Genomic DNA, 26,631 nt, shown 5'->3' with positions numbered 1-26,631 from the left:
CCATCGACTCCCCTATAAAGCTTGCATCGCTTTGCTCTGGCGCTTAATAATGAATTCTTCTGGTAGAGATTATTAAAGGAATTTTCGTTTTGATTAGAATGTCTCGATCTCGGTGTTTGTTTATTACTGTTAAATGGAAATTTGCTTCCAAAACTTTAATCTTCGTAAAATATACGTTTAATGAACATTGTTATTGTTTAGTATAATTGGAGAATATTCCTGTAAGCACATACAAAAAAGATGCTTTCAAGATGTCTCCTACAATGAGACATTTATTGTTGAAACAGTTTAGTTACAATTTCGCCACTTTAGCTGATTTAAATATATGTATTCGCCAGGAATCCGACGCAGTTTTTCTTTAACGCGTAATGAGGAATTCTCTCGATCCCCACATTTGCTTCAGTAGTCAAATGAAGTCAAAGTCTTAATTTAGGTTTGTAATTTTAAATTATCTGGCTTTTTTATCACGTAAAAGTTCTCCTTTTGTGTATACTAAAAAAACAACTTCTCCGGGTTACAATTCGACGTACACTTTTTCTCACAACTTCACTTTTCCCGAGCCACCCTTAGGATTCGATACTACCGTTCAGAACTAATTCAAAATGTTTAACAAGGAAAAAATCTAAATTCCCTTTTGCTGATTCCCTGGTGATCTTTTGGCTAGGACTGAGCAACTTGATATATCTGTTCATTCTACTCTCAATGATCCCCTCTTTTAATTGCACACAGAATGGCGAATTAACTCATTTTTATTTATTTATCAAGTATTGGATTAAAAGGAGGCACACCAATTAATCAGGTCAGTAATTTGCAATGGGTAGCATATTCTTCTCAAGAATAAGGGGTATAATCAACAAGCAAACGTCTAGAATGTGATCGTGTTAATGTTTGAAGGTAAAATATTGAATAAAGTAGTACCTTTTATACATAATACCTTTCCGGTAGTAATTAAAACTTAAAAATGGCGATGTCTAAATTTTCTATTGGTTATAGTATCTCTTGCGCCACCAATCCCGAACGACTGTTAATCAATTCCATCTCTTTTCAGAATACACACACACAGCGCGTTGGCTTTATTAGTTCATGATGAGTGTAACTTTATGTCCCTGTTAAAATGAATGTAAGGCTATCCCTACGCCCGCTATCCAGACACCAAAGTCAATTAAAGAACAAAATTTCGTTGACTCCAATCATCCAGATAAATTCTTTACACCATCCATCATGACCGAAGTTTGTTTGGGAAGACATTTTAGAACCTTGACATTTTTTTACAGCTTCAAAATCCCCATTTTACGTATTCTGCGGGAAAATCGAAAAAATCAATCCAACCTAATGCGAAACTAAGCGCGAAAGTTACAAAACGTCACTTTTCTTATGTACTTGAAAATGATGGGCTAGTTTTGGTGTTATTGTATGTTTGTCTGGAAGCACTATTCAAGCTAAATGGGTTCTCAAGAATCAAACACATATGGACATAACTGATGAGGGTGATCGGGGAAATAATCCCCTTGATTTTAAAACTGATCAGTCAAACTTTCAAGGGGATACCTCGGGGGATACCAGGGGACAGGGTTTCAGTTACGTCATATTATTACTCCACGAACTTCAATAGGGAAATCTCTAGTTAATATCAGTCACTATGAGCGACTGAAACATGTTAATGCTGCTGTATGGAATGGGAAACGGTCACTAATCCTCCCAAAAAACAACTGTCCAGCTAATTCAATTCAATAATGTTAAATATAAGTTTCTGAACACACATCCGGCCACCGCTGCAATGAAAAATATATCGATAAATATTTAATTTTATTAATTTAGGAATTTCAGCAGCCTCGATCACTTTCACCAACCCCAGGGAATTATGTAAATAAATTTAGAATAACACCTAGCATAACTGTGGGCCCGAATATCAGATTTAATATGAGAACTTTAATCTTGGGTCGCAAAATTTAGGGTTCAATTAAATACGAAATTGTTCATTGACCAATAAAACATTTATTTGGGCTACATACAAATTCACAAAACTGAAAGGGAGAGAGAGAGAGAGTGGCTCTTAGGGCATGTTTACAGATATCACGCATGCATGCAGGCGATCGATAGGCAATTAATTAAAGGAATCTTAATTACATACAGTTTGTAATAATTCAATAGTCTAGTCATTAAGTGCAATATTCTGTGCATATAGAACTAACCAAACACTCGCTCATAGTTTCAAAATTTTACTTCTTTTCTGTTAAATTTGGTGATTCAATTTGTGGCTTCTCGAATGCAGCCACACTTTTACTTGTAACTACAAGAGAGTCTTGGAGAAAATCCACACTGTGCAATATAAAACTGCTTAGTCACACTTGAACTATTAATTCTTCCAAACTGACTGAGCACAATTACTTAAGCTTCCTTCCACAAAAGTTTATTAGGAACACGACGAACTGTGTTTCCAAGGCTGACTGTGGAAAAACGTATGAAACGTGCACACTCTGGGACCACCACCCCAAAAGAAGCCCCATTTTTCGTTATCTCCACTCTTCCCCTTTAAAAATCTCCATCTTTAAAATGCCGTAACAGACAATCAATCGAAAACAAATTTGAATACCAGCTTCGAAATAAACTGCCCACCTGTTGTTTTCTTATCGGCGATAACAAGCCTTATCTTGAAACTAATTAAAGTTCAACTTCCGCAACGCGATGACAAATGTTCTTTGACCAGATAAACCTTTTAATATAACGCGCAAATACGACCAGATGTCCCTACATTAACACATAATTTCAGATTTACATTTAAATAAGCAAATCCGAAATCAACAAATTACAAGGCGATCAATTTAAACACAACTTAAACATTTAGCAATTCGTATACAAAACAACGTTAAACTTCAAATTTAAATAAAAAGACCGTACTACGTGTTTAATTCAAAACCAGCGACCAAATCTGCACTTAAAAAACTGATATTCCACATACACGGTAACCCATTATTATTGTAGGTACCGAGCCCAAACAAAACGTCTAAACTACATTGTTTATTCATGTGTTTCTGTAATATCGATCTCTTTTGTTGATTGTGAGCTCTTTCAGTAAACGCAAGCACTTTTAATAATTTCGAGCTCAATAAAGAAATCCGGGCACTTTAAGTTGCAAGAATCGCGATAGCCACTATCTTTCGGAAGAGCTCGACTTAGGTTATGTAGCTATGTAGCTGACACCTAGAAATTCTTGTTCAGCTATTCTTTGATAACACTTTCTACGGAGTGATAATTTAAAAACTTACAATAGGCTCTATCCCAGAACAAAAGATTATTATATCAAAAAATTGTCAAAACCGTGTCTAGGAGAGAAAAAGGGAGCTAAAATGACACAATAGAAAACTCACCGCCATCACCTCCATCAGTCTCGTCTACCCCAACATTTTTTCCAGTAGGTAATTTTATTGAATTGCATTAATTTTAGATTTCAAATGGTCCCAAAAGAAATCTGGTCGATAGGAACACTACGGCCAATCCATCTACCAGAAAACCTGTAACGGGAGCATTCATTTGCGTCAAATTTTTTTGCGATTTGTTCCTTTAAATTATGCGGAAGAAAAACTTTAAAAAGAGTCAAGGTTTCAAAAACATTCCACCAAACAAATATTACTCATAGTAGGTTTTTATTTTGCCGATTGTAATTGTAATTTCTGTAGGACATTAAATAATTATTATTATTAATACGGCAAGCTTTAGTCATCTTCTCACACGTTGTTCTAAATTGTGCCTCATTATCTGGCTGTGGTTTTGAATTACACGCTGGAAATCAGTCGTACTAAATTACTTCTGCAACTTTGCGAATTAAGCGCACCTTGGTAAAAATAAGATGAATTTACAGAATTCCGAAGCTCAGTAGGCAGCCCTGAAAGTTTTTGAACCAATGTAAATTAATAACATACCACCAACATTACTATTCCACCATTGAGTAAGCGTGAAAAAATTACTTAGTGTTCAGAGAGGGGATAAGTTTGCACGAAAATAGAGGCCTTGGTCGTTAACCGGCCAAAATTGGCATTTGCTGTGTTCACTGGGCCATCCAGTAAACCAGTTCCGTTAGGAAAACTGCGAAACACACTTCCGTAATCGGCGGAAGGTTTTGGGTTTAGGGTTTTACGAATTAGATATACTTACGGGGATAGTCGAACAGTGGCTGCTTAAAAACTAAATTCATTTACTATTGGAAGACGCCAAAAAGTCCTTGACGCAGCTTTCGTTCAAAAACTCTTTTACCTCCTTAAAAAAAAGTTGGATTCGTGGAAGAGGATTCGCTCATGAAATAACAAATAATTTTGAAAAAGATGTATTGAGTTCTAAACTGAAACAACAGGGTAGGTGAGGCACAGAGGCAACCTACATTTAGGGTTTATTTTGATGATTTTGTAGAAAAAATATTGTTATGTACTAAGCCACAGTATCAAGTAACTCATCATGGCGCTTGTTGCATATATCGATTAGTATAATGGGCGAATTCCACAATATAGAATTGGCAGAAACAAAATAAAATAATGCAAGAAAGTTTCGCGATTATCTACTAAAATTGTTTCATCGAAAGATCACTTTTAGGAATGCTGTTTGGTTGGACACTTACAATAAAGTTAATGTCCACATTTCACGAAGCGTGCTTGGGATCTGAGAGCTTTCGTGCTTTGCCTGAAACCTACCAATAAAGTACGCCCATTTGTTACCACCAGTAATATACCAACTTATCAGAGTTGGTGATGATGACAGCATTTTGGAGTAGATAAATAAGTAAAAATAGAACGCATTAAATCCGTGGCAGGTATGGCCAAATTCGATCTATTTTAGTTTTACATAAAGAGACTTCAACGCTCGAACAGGACGCAATTCAAAATGCGCACGGTACTGGTAACATTTTCGGACAAAGAAAAGGATTATAATGTAAAACGATCAATAAAAATGTAGAATATATTTTAGTAGGTGCCAAGATTGTATGGGAGAATAAATCACTGAAGGAACGCGCGCGGGAGTGAATAACGACACCGTTTTTTTATTCGAAGAAACGGAACATTAAGCAAGTTTAGCGTGAAAATATTTACAAACACTCGGATTTATGCAAAACCGTGGTTTACTTTTGTACGGCTGCGGTTCCGCTAGGAAAAATTAGAACTTTTGATTTCGAAGTTGCATGACCATGTCAGGATTTACACAACAAGGACTTTCTGTTATATTCCATCACGGTCAGGCCGATCTTGCATCCTTTTCAGAACAATATCGATTTTTCGAGATTAACGTTCTTACCAAACCAAGGATTTTTCACTGTTGCGTTTCAGTGATTTTAGATCGTAAACCTACAAAATACGATCGACTAATAAAAATTCAAATTCGATTTTAAACTATCTGTAAACTAGTCCTAATTGATCTAATGGAGTGACTTTTCAAGTTGCCGATTTATCGATCTATTATACTACTTATCAGTGACATGTTTATGCGAAAAAATTAGCATTTATTTGATTTCCGTGTTACCAATCAGTGTAACATTGGCGTTTAGGAGTTTCATTTTGGGTGGTCGATACATAAACTTTACAAAAAGGGAGATGTCCATTAAACATAGTTAAACGATAATAATAATAAAAAGATGTTTTATATTATTTTTATTACACCACACGACTGGTTTATCAATAAAATATTTGTTTTAAATTACAAAGAAAGTACTGTTACTTTGGTGACACGCGTTTTGGGACCTCTAACACGATTGAATACAATAATTTAAAAAATGGGTAAATATTAATCGTTGGGAACTAGTGAAAGTATTAATTGCCCAGAAAACAAGTGTTATTTGTTCATAATATTGACATACCCAAATGGAAACCTCGATAATTATATAACTGCATATAGGAATTGCATAAAATACAAATGTAATCAGACGTGAAGCAACATCATCGAGATAATCCAATGGCGATGGTAGAGCCACGCCGCGTCAGTAAATAATGATCTTACAAATTGCTCGTTTTAATTGAAATTTTGGCAGTGATTGTAGTCATTATTAGCAATTTAATTTTAAAATTTCTTATTTGGAAGTTTAATGCTAATTAATTTTTTTATTAATTAATTTTCGGTGTACGTTCCTCGCACGCTATGATTAAGATAATTACAATTGAAAACATCAAACTATTATAAATAGCTTTTTGAATCGGCGGCGCCCACGCGCACTTTACGTTTGTAAACAAATATTAAATTGGCAACTTTTCCCACAGCTGTCCTCTTCTAACACTTTTATTCCCAGCCTTCATTTTCCATTTCTGGTTTATTCCTGGCGATTATTTGAGTTTTTAGTTTAATACTTATTGATGTGAATAAATATATTACCTACTGTTTTGCTTTTATTTTACTTCCCAATTTCTGCACTACTAATAAACATGGCAGCAATTTGAGGATAATGGTTGAAAGTGATAAAGGCAATGCGTTGAAGAATTTCAGGAATCTCATAATTCGCTGCTTTTTTAAATGTATAGGCGTCGGTCTCACTAAACTTTTACGTATTTTTGTGTTTATGAGTCACGTAATTACGTTGGGTCCAGTAAGTTTTATGTTTCATGCTTGTTGTGGGGAAAGTCGGCGCGATTCTTAGACCTTTACCTTTTAAGTGTGCGAGGCTTCATGTAAGTCGAGGTTCAATCCCTCAGACATAGTCAATCACTAAACTACGCCATGGTCGTCGTCTCATAAAGCAAACAGTGGTTAACTAAGTCACAGAAATTCTAAAAAACTTACGAGTTACAGATGAAAAATACCCAAAGAATACCTACTGTAAACATATTTTTTTCTATAATCAAAAAACTGATAGGAACTATGCAGTATATGATTTTTATTATACCTGAATCACAATCTCCGTTTTAAACACTCAAATGCGTGCGAAAAAAGGCCTTTAAAATAAATTCAACATCGTCGTTCACCGGGGACACTCGAAGTTCCGCACCGTCGTCCGAACTGATCGACACCTGTGTTGCTTATCTCGCACGTGGCATTGTTTACCATGAACACTGAAAAAATTACACACTCTGTCCAAAGAAAGAATGACTATCATGGGGATCTCGGAAACCATAGAAGATACGATGATGGCCAAATTAGGGAAATGTTACGCGATTAAACATTTCTTATCCGTTATCATGCTGTAAAGAAAACCACAAAATTCCAATTACTTCCATGCCAGAAAAACCGAAAGTTGCCGATTTGGTTTTTATTTTTTCCTGGTATATGAGCAGTTACAGAAAAATTTTAAAAGCACTTTCTCATTGCGACTATTTGAGCTCTACTAGATAGCGCTGAGAGATTTTTTAATACAACGTTTCGTTTCGGAGAAATCATCAACTTTCATATGGACCATAAAAAAGTACACACATAGCATTTTTGATTACGAAGACGATGTACAGAACACAAAAAACAAAAGTTGGACACTGTTGATTTCAACAGGCCCTAATGGCGCGAGAATACGTATCGACAAATTTTCGCAGGATTAGTTGTGCGCGGGTGCACCATCCTGCTGAAACAATAGAATTCGAATATGACTAAGATTCTAAAAGTCTCTGGGTTTAAGTCAATTTAATTTCATCTATATATATAAAACAAAGTCGTGTCTGTTAGAACGGTTGGACCAATTTTCATGATCTTTGATTTGTTGGATTTGTCTCCGACCCAACTAACAGAACAACTATTAAAATATAGAAAAAACACGAAAAATATCAAGAAAATTATTATAACAGTAAATAAGGCAACTAATGACAACCGTCAAAATGCTTACAATTTTAACAACAGGCGATTTCCATTAACTGTAAATTACGTAGTGTGCAATAATGACTAATAAACGGTTGCTGCTAAAAAATACGCAATACTTTAAAAGACTTAAAATGTGCGCATTGCAATTTTGCAACAAATCTTCACCATATTCTGAAACGACACTCTTACATTACATTTAAAATGTGCACAGTGTGATTTTGCAGTACATCACCACTATGTCCTGAAACGGACCTCTCTTAGCTCACACAACTGCAAAGAATTTGAAATGTGCACACTGTAATGGAATTACATGGAAATGTTAGGCAATGTCAATGTATCTATATATACGAGGTTCACTGTGATAGGCGATACAAAGTTCGTCGGGTCTGCCGTTATTTATATAAATAACAATGAATTAATAATGTTGCCTGTCTGTCCCTTATGTCTGTCTAAACCATCGTGATGAAACATTGAGGCCGGTTGGATGTATGCCCGCTTAAATTTCTGAGTTAGTTTCCGAAATTCCCACGGCAACGGGAACGAGAAAAAAAAACAAGAGTGTATGTATTGCAATCGAAAAGAGATTTGGAATTTAGAACGTAGTCCATACTTCGGAAGAACTTCCTCGGTTTCCCACGGCAGTACGAAGTTCGCCGGAACTGCTAGTTTAATAGAGAATTAAACCAGAATGAGTGTGTATATTGAAAATTTTAGCCTGATAAGTAGAAAAATGCAAAGGTACCAAACCTGGTGCGATCCCAGGGGAAAAACCTCGAAATTTTGTGTTTCAGTTGTTCGCTTATAACTCAAAAACGGTCTATTCCTCTGAAAATTTTATTTCGTAGTAAATTGTATAATGTACAGGGTTAAATTCTGAATCTAACACCATACATTTCGACTAGAAAATAATTAAAACGGACCATCGAAAACCAAGTTTGTCAGATGGTGAAATAAAGATTTTCAAACGTCCGCACATCTAAATAAAAATTGTAGAGAATTCATTTCTAAATTCAGGAAGTGCATCAATTTTGAAATTCGGCCAAAAAGAACAGTAGCAATGTAACATTTTCCCAAATTTGATGATCACCGCATAAAATCGCCTCTGGTGACCCGGTAACGTTCCGTTGAATGTACTCTTGGCGCTCTTAGTGTATTAGGGGTAGTTGCTACCATTGGCCTTGAGATCATATAAAATTGTTTGTATTAATTATCTAAGCATCTTTACGCGAATGGGACGGTGGTTGTATCCCCTTTAGGTAAAGTGACTTTCATAGAATTCCTCTTTATTAACAGGTTGTTTTTTAGGTTGTGCCATATGTGTTAATTTTTATCTTTTGTTTTACCTATATCGCAATCCGAAACCCATTTTTAATATGGAACGTAAGTTCGAATTAATTGTAATTAGTTCTAATTTTATATTGTAGTTTTTTATATATTTTTCTTTGTACTTGTATTAAAGAAATACTCTGTTCTGGATGAAATGTAGGCACCAGCTTTCGAATTGAACTTGTCGATTATCTGAAACTGCTGTATTTAAGATCGAAGAATCGCTAAGCAAATGTTATTCTCAACTACCGGAAATTGCAAACGTGCTGGTAACCTGTTGGTAATCGCTTTTGTCGTTAGTTTATCTTGCCCTCACGTAATGATAAAACTCACAAGAAGGGACATTTTTTTAACTTAGCGACTCGTATGGGCCAAAAAATAGTGGAGCGATTTAAAGATTCTCAGTTGGAGTGTTCTTGGCGCATGGTACCACAGCGCTTACTATAAACGGCTTGGAAAAGACGTGATGCCTGAAGTGGGCAATTGACAATATATGGAAGTAACTTGAAGACGAATGTCAATTTTCCCTAACCGAATTATTGAATCGCGTGGGAGAGAAGGATCGCTCAGATTTTAAGTGCTTTGATGATAATGGTCAACGAAATTGATAAAACCTCTTGATTTCCTTTTAAACTGAGAGCTAACAACGCGTGTGGCTGGTATAGAATCGAGCTGCAATTGACATCTTAAAAAGTGTTTACGAGTCAGTTGGTTTTCACGTCCGGTCAAACCATCTGCACGTAAAATGTAATAATATCTATTGGTTATTAAAAATTATAAAGTGCAACATCCGAAAGCACTTCCTTTCCATTCAATTTGCATTTTAAGAATATGGAAACAAGATGGGAGTGCGTTGCACACTGATGAATGATTCCCAATATTTGTAGGAATCTTTTAATTTTGCTCCAGAAAACCATTAGAGGTTTAAAAGTGCTTATAAATGTTGTGGGTGATATACACAGTTCGTTTCACATGAGTAAATTGATATTAATGATGGCGCTTTTTACATTCTCCAATACTTTTATATCCTTATTAAGTTTTATAATTATAATTTATAATGCGCCGTTTAGATCTACATATAATATTCGAGTTTTCTCGTCCACTGTCTTACTTAACCGCTTATTTAAATTTAAATTTAGTTTCAAATTTCAACTTTTACGCAGTCTAGTTAATAAATTAATTTCTAGTAGTCGATGGCTTACTTATATCGTTAAAAAATATCAGCTGAAAGAAGTAAATTAGTTTTTCGCCGATCGACAAGCGAAGAATTCGATCGGCTCGCGTGGAACGTCTTCGAGGTGCGATACGCGCCAATTAGCGATTTGAGCGAAGATGCTGCGAATTTTTAACGTAAAGATCCGGGTCACGACCTGATGGCAACCTCAATAATCCATAAGGTTCATCATTTGAAATACGTATATATCACTGACCTAATAACCGATACTAGATTCTAAGTCATCGAACTTTTCAAAATTGCAAAAATGTGCCGTAGAAACTCGTTTAATAATATTCTTTGTCACCCGCGGCACTTCTAATGCAGTTTTTGGTTATCATAAGCTAATTTGTTTATTTTTTCGTTTGCAGATGAACCAAACTTGTAAAGTTTGCGGCGAACCGGCGGCGGGCTTTCATTTCGGCGCGTTTACTTGCGAAGGCTGTAAGGTAAGCGATTTTTTTTCCCCGTTCCGTAATTGACAATAGCCACTTTTGGGATAATTCAAGGTTAGATACCGACACGATCGTACTAAATCTAAATGATCGAGAGCATCGTTAAACTTTCATTTTTGATCACGTAGAGTGACATAACTTCTTCAACGCGAAGTAGTCACCTGAATGTAAAGTTTGCTGTAACGAGCCTTTTAACGCCTACCTCACGCTTCACGCAAATATGTCAGTAACTCGGTTAATGTTTAAATTATAGTAGTACATCAACTTGTTTGCGGCTTTTATTTCTTAATATTCAATAATTTATAAAACATTACCGACGCGAACGCACCTATTGCAAAATTGTAAATCATTGTTAATTTGCGGTAGATGTAACTGTACTTACATCTTTGCAGATTATGAAAGTTGCACTAGAAAATATTATTTTAGTACGTTATAAATTATTCTGTAATTAGACAAGCTCAATTTGTTGCCAATTACATTCCCTTCGCGAGAAGACAACCGAGGCATTTGCACGTTTTCCACCAACCATTCAATACCAAACACTTTCGCTGTCAGACACTCTAATTTTGGAAACGCTGCATCGCTCTGAAACAGTTTACTGTTTCCGGTAAATAAAGTCAGGTAGTAAATTAAGAGTCAATATTACATTATGCAACAGCAGATGGTATTGTATTAACAAAAAAACAACTAAACATCAATACATTACCATATATATTATATCTATACATAATATAATAAAGTACGATAGTAGGCAATTCAAATCACCTTCCAGTACTTGAAAATGCTATTTATCACTTGAAAAATTACAGATTCTTTGAATATTTAAATATTTTTGTTTAAACATAACACAAAATTTATTGTTATAGACAAGTGCCAGTGACCAACTTTAGGTTGCCCTTTCAAAAGTCACACAGTAAAGCCTCTATACCTACTGAACATTAAAAGTCACTGTGCCAGCCTTCTATAGCTGAGGTAAACTACCCTAAAATTTCAAGGAGGGCAGGAAATAAGTTTTATTTTTGGTCAAAGTATCAATGATAAAATTTTAGAAAATTACTTTCGTTATAGTATTCTGTATTTTTGCCAAACCGTTTGCACCCTCTTAATTATTGACAGAACGCTATAGATATTTATTTAAAAAATACCATTTTTGTCATTTGCACAGTATTGAATTTTTAACAGAAAAAATAAAATATATTCAGGATATAAAATACCTAAAAAACCAGGTGCCAAATTCTTGACAGAACAGCAACGTCGGTCGCGTTCAGTACTGGGGACGGGTGACCGCTTGGGAACACCGTGTGCCGTTGTCTTTTTTTTAATTTTTGCAAATGTTTGTCTATTTGATTTTAGATTTTACTTTAATGTCACAAGGCAACATAATTAATAATCGTAATTCCTAATAAGAATAAATGTGGTTTTGAGAAAAAATTGTTTTCTCTATTTTTTTTTTAAATAAAACCTAGCATAAATTTTGTGGGCTGTACACAGAAAAAAGTATTTCGGAAAATTTAATAAAAAATTTGCGTTGCTTCAAAATTTTTTTCAAAAATCTGACCCGTTATTTTTCGTTTCCGTATGCCTGATATACATGTCCAGAATTTGGACAAAATCTCCACCCTACCTCTTATTGTTAATCTTTATATATCTCAATTAAATTGGATGTGGTTTTGTTATATGTAATTATTATATATATATAAACAAAGTGCTCCGGCTAGCTGTCAGTCAGTAAGCCTCGCAGGACTCAGGGAAAAGGGATAAATAACAGAGCAATACTCTTTATTAAATATGAAACGGTTGTTATTATATATCTCTGCAATAGAATAACATATTAGTAAATGGAATCTAAGGCGGAACGACCCTGGAAAACAAATAAGTAAACAACAATCATTCGCAAAAACATATTTCGCATTAATAGGAAATATTTGACTTTATTTATAAAATGAAGTAAACGCAATGTATAATGAGTTACCGTCAGTTGCTAAAACAAACTAATTGTATTTTTTAAAATGTATAATAAAAACAAATTGAACAGCACTATGTTAGAAAAATTTTCAGGCGCAAGTCTAAATTCTACTGTCTTGCGTTCAGGGACCGGTTATAAAATCCTCTGGGTGTTATGGACGAGCCGGCCAACGAAGCACGCCTGCAATTGGTCATCTATTATCTATTATTTTTAAACTATAATTTTGGTGTCAGCTTCCTAGGGTTCTCGGCAATATAATTGTAGGAAAGCTGTTGAGATAATTTTATCATAAGCTTATCGATGGCATTTTTGGAAGTTAAGATGAATACTTTTATTACTAATACATTGATAAATTGCAACTGCTTATAATTATCCAATGGCGGCGGGATTGAAACGGCTGCTGCCTTCAAATCGCTTTGGAAACTCCGGGGAAAATTTTGAAGATAACGAATCACTGGGGTTGTTCTAGTTTTATTGTGTACCAGGAACTTTCGTCACTTTGTTCATCTTTTTTCAAGCACCAAATTTAATCAATACAGTCAAAATAGCACGGGACAATCCTACTGATTTTTTTTTACAAGAGTGTGTTCGCTTCTTCTCAATTAACGACAAAAAATGTTTCTCCGCGAATATGATGCGTTTGTACTTAGACTTGCCTTGAATTTGTTTCGTGTAATTATACTGAACGGGATAATGGGTTTATTCCAAACCCCGGATTTCTTCGTTGACTATCTCTTCGTTATAATCATTTTAAAATTAGGTTTTTTATTCCCTATTCAAAGAAAATCTGACCTAGGGTTCTACGATGCGGATTTATCTTTACGAATGTAATTCAATATGGCCCATTCAAATGATGAAATCTGAGATAATTGTCATACTCCAAAGCGACATTTTTGCTTCTTGAAACGATTAACCCAACATGAGCATACGGAACGAAAATACGTCGAAATAATAAAACCAATATTTGTTTGGAAAATAACGTAGAATTATAATATACCTACAACCAGAAAAATATCCACTTTCCTTATTTTTACAAAAACTGAAAAATTCAAATCCAAATAAAGAGTTCCCGTTACAAGTATGGAGATAATAAATTTAGTATAAACAAAAAAATAAATTTTAAATATAAAATATTTACTCTACAAAATCAATGCACAGGTAAATACCCAACTGCTTTCCAAAAATATTTTGAATTTAAAACTGATGACAAAAATGATATTTTTTATAAATATTTATATCGTTCTGTCAACAATTAGGAAGGGGGGCGCAAATGGCAAATACAGAATACTATTGAAAGAAATTCTCTAAGATTTTTCTTTCACCAATATGAATTTCTTACCCTCCTTAAAATTTTAGGGTAGTCGTAGTTTACTCCGGTCACAGAGGGCTGCCAGAAGAGACTTAATTTTCAGTAGGTATTAAGGATTTACTGTGCGTATTTTTGAAATGACAACCTAAAATAGGTCACTGGCTCATCGTCTATTACGAATAAGGGTTTGGCAAGTGACTCTAACCACAATAATCTTCAATTGAACTTTCTGACCGAAGATTTCCTATAGCTAACCTCAAATTCTCCCGGTTTTTCTGCAACCATTATAGATATTGCAATAAACCACAATTTAAAAAGCCGATGTGCAACGTCATTTCTTCAGAATTATCACTGCTTGTTTTGCGGCTAAATTTTCACCTTTTGTCTGCAAACCTTATACCATTGAAACATTGTCAATTAAATTTCCTGAATTAAATCCTTCTTTAAAATGGTAGAAATGTCATTGAGAATCGTCAAAAGATCTAGTTCTTTTCAGGAAACAGAAATCAGAATAATTTATGAAATGTGTAACATTAAAAATTAATATTTCGCATTCATAATATACCTTCCAGCAAAAAATAGACCATAAACATTCTTTTAAAAAAATGACCTTATACCATATTGATTTTATAATTTTCAAAAGCTGCTCAATTATGAATTAATTCCATTTGAATTTAAATTGCGAGTTTGTAAATTTTAAAATTGAAATTTGTTAATTATAAAAGTTACTTCATTTTCCATTACTGGCCCAACTATTATACAAAGGTAGTATCTTTATTTGATTGGCGGGTAGAAACAGATTTTTTCAAATAAATTCCAAAATGTTTCGTTTGTCCCAAAAGTTTCGGTTCTTTAATTTCGGCGATAATCGCCATCATCAGGTGAACTATAAATTAATTAAACTTACAAAATTGATCACGATTACGATTAATTAATGTAAGTAATCAGCTCGTCATCGAGATCAATTTTGTAAGTTTAATTAATTTATAGTTCACCTGGTGATGGCGATTATCGCCGAAATTATAGTCGTGTTTTAATAGTACAACAATAAATTTATGGGGAAGGCTTTGAGATCTGATTCTTAATCTTTGACATAACACAGTAGATAATTTAACGGCTTTACCTACGTTTTTTGATTTTCTGAGATTTTTTTTAAATAACTCCTGAAATGCCGCTCGAAGAACCTCAGCTCGACGATATTTTGTATTTGGGATTCATGATGAAGATTCATGCTGAAAGATACACGAAAATAAAGCGAAATTAATTTTTAAAATTTTTGATATTAAAATTGTCTTTAGACTTTTTAAAATTTTTGAAACTTTAACAAAAATTCAACTGCAACGCTCAGAACGCCTGTATTAGAAAAATATCTTATTCTAATATTTCTGAAATTTCTAAAGTATTCCGCCAAGACGTAAATTTTATTAATTGGAGAAATTCAGCTGCCTCACCCACCTCCAAAATTCCAAAAAATGAGTTAACAAATTTTTAATTAACACTTCGTGTAATTCTGGGCACGAAATTTAACATGAACACTCTTATCTAGATCGTAATTTGGGTTAGATTAAAGCCAATCTAACCAATTCCAGATGAAGCAAATTTATTCAACATTAATTAATAAAATCAGCTAAAAAGAGAGAATGTGCCAGGACCAGATAGCCACAAACGATCGATTAAATAAATTATAGTATTGGCCCTTTAATGCGGGAAAAACTCACTTTCACGGGTACTAGAAAAAACTTTATCACAAACTTAGAGAAATAGTTCCGTTTAAACTCGACTAACGTTCACTTAGATAATCACGTAAAGATAAATCTCTTATAGCACTTTTTAAGTTTCGTCTACAAACACTTTACAATTAAACAAGACCGACTCGCTCCTCAAAAAGCCTCGATAAAACGTTTTGCAACGCACATAGCACGTGCCTATGTTCAAACTAATTAGCCTACGCCGCGATAACAAAACTTCGGGGATAAACTTTTCAAATCCTACGCAATTATTTCCAGATGTCTTTTAACACATAATAAAATTGAACACTTGAACGCTCAATCCCAATTTACAACCAACTTTTAACGTCAAAAATAATTGAAATACAGGGTGTCGGTCACATCGTTATAGCAGGTTCTGAAGTCGAACACAACGTCCGCATGTCGCAATTTGCACATTACACAACACTATTATTTTATGTAAAACACTATAATATTTCTACTTAATTAGTACAGTAACTTTACGGTCAGATGATCCTATCTATCTTTTCTCCATTTCTGTTTCACGTAGTGGTGACTAACACCTCCTATGGGCTTTTTTTCCGGAGAATCTGAATCTATCATATGGGCGCAATATTGAATTTTTGCAGAATGCATCACATGTCCTTAATTTATTATTTCTTACGGGCGCCATATTGGATGAATGAGATAAAGGACCAAAAAAATAACAATTCAGATTCTTCGAAAAAAGTGCCCATAGAAAGTGCTAAATAAAGTTTCAAATGCGGTTATTTAGTTGCAAAAGGGGATGCCCCCACTTAACGTACACTTTATCTCTCACCGTTACGGAGATTCCAAGGGTGGACCACGAATTTGAACCCCATACACATGTCATAGATAGTCCGTTTTATATGACCTTTCGGGAAATACTGATCAGTTCATGGAAAATGCGCCTTTTTTTCATCTTAAGCCTGGGAAATGAATACTTTAAATTTGCGAAAATTGCAAATCATTAGGAGTTACCGATGGGTCGATAACGTAACGTCGTGTCTTTCGGAGCTTCTAGAAAAATGCATCAGAACCCCATGTTCGGCCAAATTTGATGCCTGTTTGCCCATGTAACCCAGATGAAATTTCTTCCCTGATCTAAACCCGAAAGTCATGTGGAACAAAACCGAAAATTTTTAAGGTAAAGACCTTGAAATGACCCAAGTACCATAGTAGTTACGGTATAGGTGGAATACTGTGTTACAAGGCATGTTGAATCATGGAATAAAGTTGATTCAATGAAGTAACGTAATTGATTGTAGAATTGCCGACATAGTGAGCCAATCATCTTGGCACTGTCTACTGACTCTTAACCCACAAAACTGAATAAGAAGTATTTATTGAACTTCAGATGTTTGTTAAAAGGAACAGGCTAACATTGTCAGTCAAGTAATAAGTGCCATCACTTATTACGACGATCAACCAGATACAAATTATGCACAATCGATGGCAGCAAAGGAATTGTTGATTACAAACAATCTGAAGGTTAAATCTTCTCGTAAAGTGATTTCTGTCATTGCAAATGTCGCAATTAACATTTATTCTACTACTTAAAACAAAGTCACTCGTCATAAAGCAATTTACTGTCAATTACATGATAACTTGGGGATAGAAGCTTTTCATTTGCCGTACAGGAAAGGGAACAAAATTCTTATTTCAAGAAAATCGCACCACTCTCATCCGATATCATTTATCAAGGAAAGCTTCTGCAGATCATTGGTCCTTTTTTAAACCGCGGATTTTACTGCTCTTTTAATATTGGATTTTTCTTTAATTTTCAATGGACATGTAATTCAGTTTCTCAATCGTTGGGACATTTTTTCATCTACCCCTTTCTCCTCGCGTTTTTATCCCTCTATTGCTGATATTCGTATTCTTTGGTAATTTAGTTACTGATCACACGCCTTGCAATTTGCATTAGCGCAGACATTTCAAACTGCTAATTACCGTAATCCTCTATGAACAATTGTATTATCCGATTTACATAAATTGAGTAACTCAATTTGTATATAATTGCATGCAATTAGTGGCACATTACACAGTTGGGCAGTAGAGCGAGAGGTGAGGGGAAAGTGTTATAAAAGTGCGTTGCATATATACGATACAAACGCTTTAATCCGAGCAACAAAAAAAGTGACGTCACTATTTCCGACCCACTACTCTAAATATGCAACGACTCGCTCAGCCCAATGCCGCCCTTTTGGCGTAACAATACTAACATGCACAATTTCACTTTTATTATTATGACACCACTTTAAATTACGTAAGGGACTTCTTTAGCATGTCGCCGGAAACGAACCCGTTTACAATGGTTCTGCGGAAACTAGACAAACGGTTTTGCAAAGATGCACATCGGGATCTTTTTACGGACCGTAGGTACACTGCACACACGCCAAATTCGGTCAAGGGCTGTCTTAATTCATAAATATACATAATTGTTTTATCGTCCTTATTTAATTTGTTAATTAAAGCGTAAGCTTATTCATGAGACTGATTGATGATTTAACTAATTGATTTGTTGTTTAAATAATAATTAAAATGCATTATATATTAGCGTTCCTTGACATTTAGACGTTTAAATATCGAAATTGAGAGCCCATCTCGGTGTACACATTTAACAGGCAATTATTTGCATTTAAGGACTCGTTGTTATGTAATTATCCGTTTACAATTTTTACGATTATATCCCTATTATTATTTACTATCTATTTTATGTGTTCATTACATTATTGCAGCACTTATTATTAGCTGCATTTTATGATTAATCAGCAAGTGCAGCCGGTTAACGACATAACAATGTAATGCTACGCTAAAAAAACGTTGTCTACCAGTCCTTGTTCCGATCCTTGTGGTACACCGGCAATTATTAAAACTTCCAACCATAGCAAAATGTTTGAAATCGAATGCGGTTTGATATTTAGATTTTAAGCGGCATTCCATAGTTTTCAAATGACAGGTATTGATTGGGGTTAGGTGAAAAGATACCAATTAATAATACATGAAAATAGGCATATACAAAAAATAGGACACCTTGTTAACCGACTAATTTCGATACGACAGCAGCTGCATATTGGTTATTATGATCGGTACCTTAAACACTTAATTTCGTTTCAATGGTGTGAAAATTGGTACAAACAAGTTTCAATTATAATTTACAGATTAATCAATCACGTTTCTGTATGAATAAATCAAAAAACGAAAGTTTGACGATTGCACATGGGAAATTTATCAACATCGCCTAAATGTAGGCCCTTACCGTTAGTATGTTGCAATTTACTCTTTAATTGGTGGTGCAAAATTACCATTTGTTGTAACTCAAAAGATGCAGTTGCTCTTGTAACGGCTTAGTTACAAATACAAGGGCCGAAGACACCACTTGCATAAATCATATTGAATCTCTACGGTAGGGATTTTATACCCCTTTCCCCGCCAATGAAGCGAAGTAACCCAAATCCTTTGTTTGGATCCGATTCTTATCAAAATCGGTTCATTGAAATGGTTCTCATAGGTGAATTTCTTTAGGAATATTAAGATTACTTCAAACAAAATTATTATGCAAAAATTTAAAATAACTGTAATTCACGAGGATAAGATTTCTTTCAGGTTACAATTGATCTTTTCTCTACTTGGAAAATTTCGCGAAAGTAATACTTGAAATCGTAATTATGCAAAGGAATAAAATTGTGTTGATACTAATTTTGCCCAATTTATTAACTTTTTTTTGTTGCGGGTAAATGCACCGATTGATTGTCTTTAAATTCCCCGCCGTATGCCGTTGTATACAAAATTTTATTTATCGCAAAAGTTGTCCAATGACCTCACTCAACATTTAAAGTACTTGCTTGCAACCAGCCGTTACTGTTAGTAATTCGAAAAAGAATCTTCTCTGTTTATCGGTTTATTTAGACGCGGTTTGGTTCTAAAAGCACTCCTCGTGTAAATTTAACACTCGTAAATGAACGGCCTAGTAACAAAACTAAAACTACTGTTCCAACAGAGGATTAAACTTACAAGTAACATGCCCTTTTTCACCACTGTGGTTTCAATTAACGCTTCTTAATGACTTGACATATCTGGTTTTTGTATTTTCATTCACAAGAAAAACTACTTTGCAGCGACGGCGAAGAAATTGTGCGTGGTGGCTCTTGAATTTTTGGTTATGGCACGCGTCTGCTATTATAATTTTGCTAAAAATTCAATTTCAGCGCACTGAAAAGGGTACTCGATGGTTCGTGATAATCAATTTTCAACGGTAGAAAAAATGTATGAACAGTATCTGTGATCGCTCGTAAATTAGTTAATACAAATTTTTAACGCACCTAAATAGTACGTTTCGACTCGCCAACTCAAGCAAGAATCTTCGCTCTCCCGCTTCCTTCGCTACTTGAATCTTGCCCGGTAGAAATACCGAAACGGTCTCGATTAGCTTACCCTTTTAAATGAATAATAAACCTGAATTTTTGTCACGTGGTCGGAATTTAAATAAAACGGAACGAATGGTCGACTCTAAATAAAACGGAAGGATACATTTAGGTTCCACGAGATCGTGGCAGCCGCGCTCGCTTTCCACAGTACATTTCTTATTATCACTTGTTAACTCCGTTCACTATGTTCACGTTCGCTATGAAGCGGTACATGTGTAAATTTTCCTATTCTCAACAAAACACAAATTCGAAAAAAATAATTTTTGTTAATTTCTAGAACAATCACCCGTTACACCCTATCAAAACCGATTGTCCGTAAAAGTGAATCTGTGGATATTTTATTTATTTGAAGTGTATCACTATAAATGTCTAACTTGAAAGTGTTGCTAACAAAACCGGAGATGTTCCTTATTTATTTATCTATTTATTTATTTCTGGCCTATATTTTCAAGTGAACAGTGCTGCTTTACCAACCCAACCCACTACACATTCACCCCCATCCCCGAACCCGAATTCGAACCAGTCGGGCTTTGACGTCGCTGCGCCACACAGGCACGTGTCTATGTCAAAATTCACAACAACGGGATACTCTGTACGTTGAACTGAACTTTGGGCAAATTAGACTGACCGTGGAAACGGAATAAAACAATTCATTTATTTTTTATTATTTGCGCAAATTAGCATGCACAAGTTAATTTGCACAAACGTGCATGAACCTGAAAACCAACCTTATCGGACTATTTATGTGTAAAAAGGAAAATAAGTTAAGGCACAAATATTCTTATTAATAAGAATCTTAGCATTGCGCAGTCTACGCGTGCGCACACCTGATGCTTAAAGTATGCAATATGTTTGCCTTTACTAGAAGAATATTTGGTTAAAACAATATAAATAAGAAAGATGGCATTGCAAATTTGATATTTGTACACGATATGTTTGTCTTTACTAGAAGCTTATGTGGTTAAAATTTCAAAAAATATCTACAAATGAAAGAGCTCCATCTAAATAGGACTTATGAAGTTTATTTAATTCACTCTATTTCGCAATAAAACGTAAGTAATGAAACAATGTACTTTTTTCAATGCTGCAATCGTAGCAGTCGTCAATCTTAGCCCGATAGAGCTGTTGTCGCCTCGGTTCAAATTTCCACTGACATGCTGTATTGACTTTACGTGGTGGTTTTGGAAGCTGAGATTTCTATGCTGTTTCCCCAATGTTGGTGGATATCTTCCTGGTCAAATTTCTCCAAAAAGACAAATTGAAGCTGTCCCGTAAAGCAAGCGAGTGCCAATAATTTGCTGGCGGGTCAAAACAAAGCGCTCGATTAATTACATGTACATGTACCAATGAGAAGTTTTTTTTATTTATTATAGCTTTTCTATTAATCGGCGAAAAATTTTGGAGTCTCTTTCACTCACTTTTATGATTCACTTAGACCTTAACTATAGAACCAACATACTTTTAAAGTGAGCGATTTAAGGCGCTAATTGGGGCGTATAAATCTTGCATTACGTGTCCGCTGTCAGATAGCGAATGCTGCTTTTCTATTCCCAGCGCGTTCACTTCTGTACGCTTATCTAATTATCAAAATAACTTCTTCCTCTACACTCTTATGAAGAATACCCATTACGATACATTTTTATATTTAACGCTATGTACACTGTCAAGTTCAAATTCCACCCTACTGTAGAAGGTAAAAATAAATTATTTTTTAGAAACGGTTTATTGCTACGAAAAATCAAAAATATGACTTTGTAAGAGTCCCGGGGTGCGCTAAATTTTTTTTTAATTTTGGAAAAGAACTGGTTAGTTGTTCACTGTTCTTGCAACTATTTTTTACAATGACAACCGAGATTACAAAAAATACCTTTTTTTCACCTTTCACCTACCCGAAAGCTTCTAAACGAAACACCTTCGACGGTTTTGGTTTATTAATGTCTTTCTTGTTCCCTTCTATAATCCTATTTTTCATATATTTATTACATCCTGCAAAGTTACCAAAACATAATTAATGGAAACATCAACCCCTCCGCCATTTAGTTTTTCCACATAAAATTGAAAATCTCTTACTAAATTAAGTAAGATTCGATATTCCAATGCACGTTGTTGGTCTTGGGATCGAAGGCCGGAACCATAATGGAAGAATGCTCAAATCGCGCATTGATTTATGTAATCGAGCAATAATTGCACTTGAATCGGTAATACCTCATGAAATGTAGTAACGAAAACCTTCATCGTTTAAAACGAACGTTCTAAATTGTTTCAATTAAGCAAATAACAGTTTATTTATGCGTAATGCTCCAGTTAATAACTGTAGCATCTCAAGCACGACTCTCAGATCTCATGCTTGGTTTATGCCCTACCGACATTCTTACGTAACTCCCCATTCGATTTCGGATTCAGCATTGCGTGAAAAGTCGACCTGATTACGCGGTCTTTGATTTTTGTCGCCAAATACTCTCTGTGTTCGTCGCTAGTTAACATACATACAATGGAGGATTGCGTAGTTTGTACTTATGCAACGCGGTGACACAGTAAAAGCACCTTAATAAACTTTTAATGTGTGTAATAATGGATTATTCTAATTACGTTAACTTGAGCGATACGCTTTACAATTATGGGCTTAAATAAGCTAATTGATATTGGTTGTAAGTTGTCTTTGTGCCCAGGATTTTAAATTTACTTTAAACTGACGTTTATACCATAATTAAAACAAAGTTTATTACTCGAATCCTTCTGTAGTTGAGGAATTCAATTTGAACGAATCGGCCGCGTCCCTTCTGGTCGTATTATGGGATTCATAAATTATAGAAGCGGTTCCTAAATGTGCGTCTAGCTGCACGCTTTGGCCTTAGCAAATTCACTAAATCACATTTGGACGTGTACATTTAATTTACGTTTGCCGCGGTGACATCTCTTTTTAAACGCTTTATTTGCATAATATACCACTTAGTACAATTAATGTTGTCTCGATCGAAACAGCGGTACCGCGCTGACATTTCCCTCGAACTGACCGAGCTTAATTTATTGGAAGAATAATTAGTAATCCTACACCAGTATAGCTGGAAAAGTCACTAAAATCCTGTTCTAAATGTTAATTGTTGATTCGAAATCAAATAAATTAAACGGAAACATCCCAGAACGTATAAAAATCTATTAAGTTACTGCTAAAGATTTCAAAATGCTGTCCATTTCCATAAAATTTTAATAATCTCACCAATACATTCTTCTCAAAGGGGAGAGAAATACAATTTTGAATATTTTTACAGTATTTCACATCGCGTGCTGTTAAAAAACAGAGATCGGAAAAATTTAATACGCCAACCTACACGTAAAACTAACGTTATTTAAAAGAATGGTTCATTTATCACGTATAGAATGGAAAGGTGGTTACCTATTGATTACCGTAGAAATTTTTCTACAAATTCCTTACATCTGTTTTAAAAGTGTATACTTCCTCCAAGACTAATTTTATATATTTATGATGCCCAAATTGAATTTTAAAAACCCGTAAAATTAATTTATCGAATATTAATATTACAACTTAAAATTTCTTACACATTTTTGAATGAAAACCCCGCTGATAGTACACGAATTTCCTAAAGTAAACGAAACGCTAATAATTCTTTTTTGTTACAGTCGTTCTTTGGAAGATCCTACAACAACCTGAGCTCCATTTCCGAATGTAAAAATAACGGAGAATGTGTGATAAACAAGAAAAACAGGACGGCGTGTAAAGCGTGTCGGCTGCGAAAGTGTCTCTTGGTGGGAATGTCGAAGAGCGGCTCGCGTTATGGACGTCGCTCCAATTGGTTCAAAATCCACTGCTTACTACAGGAACAGCAACAACAGCAACAACAGCAGCACCATCACCACCAGCAGTCACCGAGCGGAGGTCTACCCGGAATGAAACCACCCATAAAGTCTCCCCACGGTCACCAAAACATCAGCATGGGCATATTGGGCTCGCAACCGTTCCCACCTCCGCTTTTACACCTACCGCGCACAAAAGAAGAACTAATGCTCCTAGGCTTCGACGATTACAAGCACGCCGCGTCCCCGTCGGTGAGTTCGCCCGAATCGCACAACTCGGACTCCTCAGTGGAATTAAGTGACGCTAGACGGACTTTACCCCTATTCCCCGGATTACTACCTCCAACCTTCCTACCACCGCCCGGCCTACTATTCCCGCCGGGCTACCCGCCGTTCTACGCGGGCCTCCTACAACCCGCCAACAACAACAACCGGCTGATGCGCAATCACAACCCCGGCGTCGAGGCGTTCAACAAGAGGGTCTTCCTCGACGCCGTCCTGCAATCGCAAAGGTCACCGACGCCCGAAGAACGCGAGCCTGTCCGACCGACCGCGTCTCCCATACAAGAGGATCCCATAGACTTAAGTATGAAACCTTCGAGCGACAGGGGCTCGTCGCCGAGCCCGAGCGACAGGTCCGGCTCCGAAAGGACCGAGAGGGGCGCAGGAAGCGAGGCGGACGAGGAGAGCGATTGCGATTCCGAAACCGAAATGCGACGGATAAAGATTCTGCGACCGACACCTCTCGATCTAACAACTAAGGTGTGATGTATTAGTCAACTTAATGATCTCGCCAATGTGTTCCATTAGAGTATCTTGCACGACGAGCACAATTATACTTCCTTAAAGGTTTAGATAATGCGAGGATCGAAGTTAATTGTTCCCCATTGTTCGAAAATTGAAGCGGTAGACAATAATATGTTTCTACGCCCATCTAGATCGATTTATCGTGGGAAACTTCGCTACATGCATTGAAAGTATTGAATTTCATGACCGAGCAGATATTAATTTGCGCTAATATGCCGGAAGAGTAAGGGCAGAAATTAATTAAACTCTCGTGCTCGGGGCGTTATTTACACGTTGCTATAAAGAAAGCAATAGGGACCTACATCTATGTTCCCAGTTACCATGTACTTTTATGATGTAGGGCCAAAACACCACGGGTGCTCTTAAAGTTGTATCAACGAAAATTGTGCGTATTTATAGTGTGTTAGTGAACATTATTATTAATTGTGAATTATAAAGGCCAGTATCTTGTAACTAGTGTGCTTCCTTTTCCAATTGCCCACGGCGCTACTGAATATTATCTAATTTTGAGCAGTTCTAGTCTAACCGAAAAATTTCAAACATTCTCCCCATAACTTGGAGTAGTGTGCGGGCAAACCACCTTTTGTATTATTTTAAGTAGTGCAATGTTAAATATTTTTTTTTAATTATTGCCATCTCAGTTATCAAAAACCGAGGTCAGTACAATTCCACTGTGTTGCATTGATGAGTTGTGACGCATTTAATCGATGCAGCGGCTCCTAATTATTGTATGTAGTTATATAAATTATTCGAGGGCATTTTATATTATTTGTAAATATTTTATTGTTTTCTTTTTTTTGTTAATTGCAGTCATTGTATTTGAATGTACAGGGAAAAATGTTTTTAACGTCCATCAGGGACTTAGGCCAGTTGAATGTGAATACGATCTGCACGTGCTTCGTGCACATCGAATAAGAAGTGTTGGAAAATAAATTGAAAAATTCTTTAATGAAGTTTTATTATCTCATTTTATGCAAATGTTAATTGCAAATTTACTACCTAACCTACCTATAAAAATGTTAATAAACAATCTAATATTCACCATTCGGTGACAGTAATACAACAACGTCAAATGGAATTGCCAAGTTGCACCTTTTAAGTTACATAGGTACCTGCATTAACTATTCCCACTTAGGCACAAATTAGCAATGACAGTCGTTCAAACATTACAACAATTACACATGCTACCTATAGAAAATTATTGCGATAAATTACTCCTTGTAATAGACAACTAAGGTTACATATTAGTGAAGATTGGTAGTCTTACGACTTGTGTATTTCAACCCCTCGCATGCCCTAACATAGTGAAACGAAAATATCATGTTCCTTATTGTTGTATCTAATATTCAGAAACGTTGCGCCTTTAGGTACTAATTCCACTTCCAATTCGAATTTCTAACATGTTTTCAATGCGTTCATTACAAACTGAAAAAATCGGCCACAAAGCAGCGCAATAAACTACACGTTCAATTGTCCTGCTCCTATAAAGTGTGATGATTGCAATAAAAATTGAAAGGGTTGAAGACTCTCATTCGCGCTAAGTGAAATTGGTTCCTTACGGCATTGGTAAAAAAATGTCGATCACAATTAATTTTACCCACGGTTAGCCCTTTAACAGCATTTAAATACCCCCTACCTTGCGGAAGTTTGACCTTTTATCTCCTTTTCAAATCTGAAAATCAAAACTTGACGCTCTTGTTTGACTTTGACTGCAGACGAATAAATACGAATTCCAAAATAAATAATCTAAATTCTATCCAATTCCATTCTCCTTTTTTCTGATTTAAAATACTAATTTGTTTCCCTAAA

The 26,631-nt window shown here is 35.4% G+C and overlaps 1 protein-coding gene across 1 annotated transcript in view; it reads left to right on the top strand.

Annotated features, from left to right (window-relative positions):
* The window catches only part of LOC116174106 (knirps-related protein-like), a 51,841-nt gene extending 26,073 nt beyond the window's left edge, over positions 1 to 25,768 (top strand). The window contains exons 2-3 of the mRNA XM_031491920.1: positions 10,666 to 10,743; positions 23,842 to 25,768. Of these exons, the coding sequence (XP_031347780.1) occupies positions 10,666 to 10,743; positions 23,842 to 24,783 (1,020 nt within the window). The 3' untranslated portion in view covers positions 24,784 to 25,768. The remainder of the gene's footprint in view (positions 1 to 10,665; positions 10,744 to 23,841) is intronic.
* The last annotated feature ends 863 nt before the right edge of the window (positions 25,769 to 26,631 follow it).

The sequence above is a fragment of the Photinus pyralis genome, unplaced genomic scaffold (genome assembly GCF_008802855.1).
Source record: "Photinus pyralis isolate 1611_PpyrPB1 unplaced genomic scaffold, Ppyr1.3 Ppyr1.4_LG6, whole genome shotgun sequence".
Classification (NCBI taxonomy): domain Eukaryota; kingdom Metazoa; phylum Arthropoda; class Insecta; order Coleoptera; family Lampyridae; genus Photinus; species Photinus pyralis.
Note: the sequence above shows the minus strand (reverse complement) of the source record. Positions and strands in the feature narration are given on the sequence as shown.